This window comes from Borostomias antarcticus (assembly GCF_949987555.1).
Source record: "Borostomias antarcticus genome assembly, chromosome: 21".
Lineage (NCBI taxonomy): Eukaryota > Metazoa > Chordata > Actinopteri > Stomiiformes > Stomiidae > Borostomias > Borostomias antarcticus.
In genome coordinates, this window is record NC_140254.1 from 14,797,445 (window position 1) to 14,800,235 (window position 2,791).

Sequence of the window (2,791 nt, forward strand, 5' to 3'; positions counted from 1 at the left end):
GTTGGCATTGCAGAGTATCCTTTATGCCCCCTGGCGGCTATATCAGTCTTGGGCGCGCGCGTGTATGTGCGTGTGTGTGTGTGTTGTGTGTGTGTGTGTGTGTGTGCGCGCGCGCGCGTGCGCCAGCTCTCAATCTTCCTCACCTCCAATGTTTGCAATGCGCCCCCGCCGTCGACGGCCTCAGCGACCTGCTGTGAGCTGGGATCCGCCCATAGTGCTCCCTGGGCTGGCTTGGCTTTTAAACCTGAGCCGGTCTACTGGGGTCTCTGCAGGGAGCAGACCCACTTAGGCGCATACCTCCGCGCAGGGCTGCCACGAAAAAATAAACACCGAGGTCTGCTCACTGGGAACCCTGCTGTTCCACCTCCACTGTCTCAATGAAATGTTTGATTGGCTATTTTACTGAAGGACTGTCTGTAGACCTATATGGCGTTTAACTGAGCCCTTGAGGAAGAGGCACAGATTAAACCTTGACCTGATTAGATGCATTCATTAACCCCACAACGTGTATACTTATCTACCTGTAAAACACATATAGTAAATTATGTTCTTGGAGGGCGGTTGGCTCATGGTTTAACGGATTTTGTGATGCTCTTGGCCATAGAATAAACCCTAAAAGGCCTATAATGCATGTAGGCCTAATAAATAACCTGCAATATAATCATATTCCTTGAAGCCTGTTAGTAGACCTACACGTTTGGCTTGTCTTCCAAAAATGGCTAAACGAAACCTTCCAATATCTGACAGCAGTTGTGTGTCAATACACCTATAAAGTGGACATTCACATAACGACTTCTGAAACCGTTTCAAATAATTTCACTCTGGTGTTCTTGACTGAAAGGTTGTTTTTTCTGACATAGTCCATTTTGCCCTCCCCTCATTCCTCCACGCCTTCTTATCCAATCACAACTCTTCCAAAATCCCCCAGCGTTTCCCGCTATAAAGCAACTCCAACAGTCCGTCTGGAGGAGAAACCCTCCGTGGCGCACGGGACCTGCACACGAACATTACCTTAAACACATCTTTCTTTTGAGCTAGGAGCTCCTACTACCCCACCTGGTTACCACCTTTGTTTGCCGATGGTGATCGGTTGGGAATAAGGGCCAGGGGTAAGGGACAGCGCAAAGGAAAGTTCACGTTTGAAAACACAATGCGGGACTCCCCGATTGGGTCTCCAATGGACAGCGCAGGGAACAGCGAGGAGGAGGCGGAACGGCAGCCACGGAGAGGCGCGAGGAAACGGAGAGCTACCCGGCGGGGCGCAGGAGAGGAGGCTGGGGACTTGGACAGCCAGAGCCCCAGGAAGAAACGGAGGAAGAGCAGCAGTGGAGAGAGCGAAGACAGCAGCCCGCAATCTTTGGAGGACTTGCAGACGCAGCGCGTAATGGCCAATGTGCGTGAGCGTCAGAGGACGCAGTCCCTCAACGAGGCCTTCGTATCGTTACGTAAGATCATCCCCACTCTCCCATCGGACAAACTCAGCAAGATCCAGACGCTGAAGCTCGCGTCGCGGTATATCGATTTCCTTTATCAAGTGCTGCAAAGTGACGAGCTAGACGCGCGAGGGGGCAGCTGCAGCTACGTGGCGCACGAGCGGCTGAGCTACGCATTCTCGGTTTGGAGGATGGAGGGCGCGTGGTCCGTGTCCGCTACATCCCACTAGCAACTCATGCGCACAGAGACCACTGTCCAAAGGCTTTTAGGGATGGTAGGGCTTGGGATGTTCAATTAACAATACCTTTTGTGATCTATTTGTGTTCACAAAACGATAAGCGTTAAGCTTTTGGACATTTTCTCTCAATTTACTGACAACAATGATTCGATTTTATGGCTGATTGAGCAAACGAATTTGGTCAAAACTATCTTGTGTTCAAATGTCATTAAGTAGCCTAATCATGCAAAGCATCGCTGATCGCTCTATTCACAGAAGATCACACGGGCAGCTCCTGAGAAGAGAACACAACAAAAAGATGTGCAAGCCAGGGACTTGATTGGCCTACATCAAAAACGGATGTGATATTAGATGCATACTTTTGACTGATGAGCCTGCTCCCTAATTTCGACTGGAGAGAGAGAGAGAGAGAGAGAGAGAGAGAGAGAGAGAGAGAAAGAGAGATGGGTGTGTGTGTGGGGGGTCAAGTCATTCCATACTATTGTCATGAAGATGAAAATGCTGTTAGGCCTATATTTATTTTTCTACAAAATTGTCTCAAAAGTTGTTTCCTGAAGGCTACATGATATTTATTTATGGTTTTTACAGTGCGAAGTGGTTTCGAGACAGATCCCAACAATGTCATTGTTGGCTGAAGCCATGTTGTAAATAGCCTACATTTTGAATAAAATGGATGCAAACTTGATTATTCACTTTTTATTTATTACCGCTTGTTAATTTCAGAAACAAATATGGGAATTGTCATTATTTGGAAAATGTGTTAATGTGATTTGAAAACATTTTTATTAAGACAACTAAATTAATGATTGATTAGTCTGCTATTGTATTCCATAATGCTATTGCTATACCACACATGGCTCTCCCCTTTTTCAGAGAAGCCATGCATGACTTTAAGTTTTTCGTTAGCTGCCAGCCTAAAGGATATGTAGGACTATTTCCAAAACAGTTCCTGTAAAATTAGTTAAATTCTAAATAAAATATTTTGGATATTTCCCTATTCTATTTGAAAACAAATGACCGCACAACTCATTTGAAAGGGTGTATAGTTGCGTCGGAGCCACACAGATTATCCACAGATGTAGAAGAGGAAGACTCAGGAGTTACCTGGAGTTACCTGGA

At 46.3% G+C, this 2,791-nt stretch overlaps 1 protein-coding gene across 1 annotated transcript; it reads left to right on the forward strand.

Moving 5' to 3' along the window:
- Positions 1–1,150: 1,150 nt before the first annotated feature.
- twist1a (twist family bHLH transcription factor 1a) lies at positions 1,151–1,663 on the forward strand (the record flags this gene model as incomplete). Its single annotated transcript, XM_084455169.1, has 1 exon — positions 1,151–1,663. One exon carries the CDS (start codon positions 1,151–1,153, stop codon positions 1,661–1,663), a length of 513 nt encoding a protein of 170 aa, XP_084311295.1.
- Between the last annotated feature and the right edge of the window lie 1,128 nt (positions 1,664–2,791).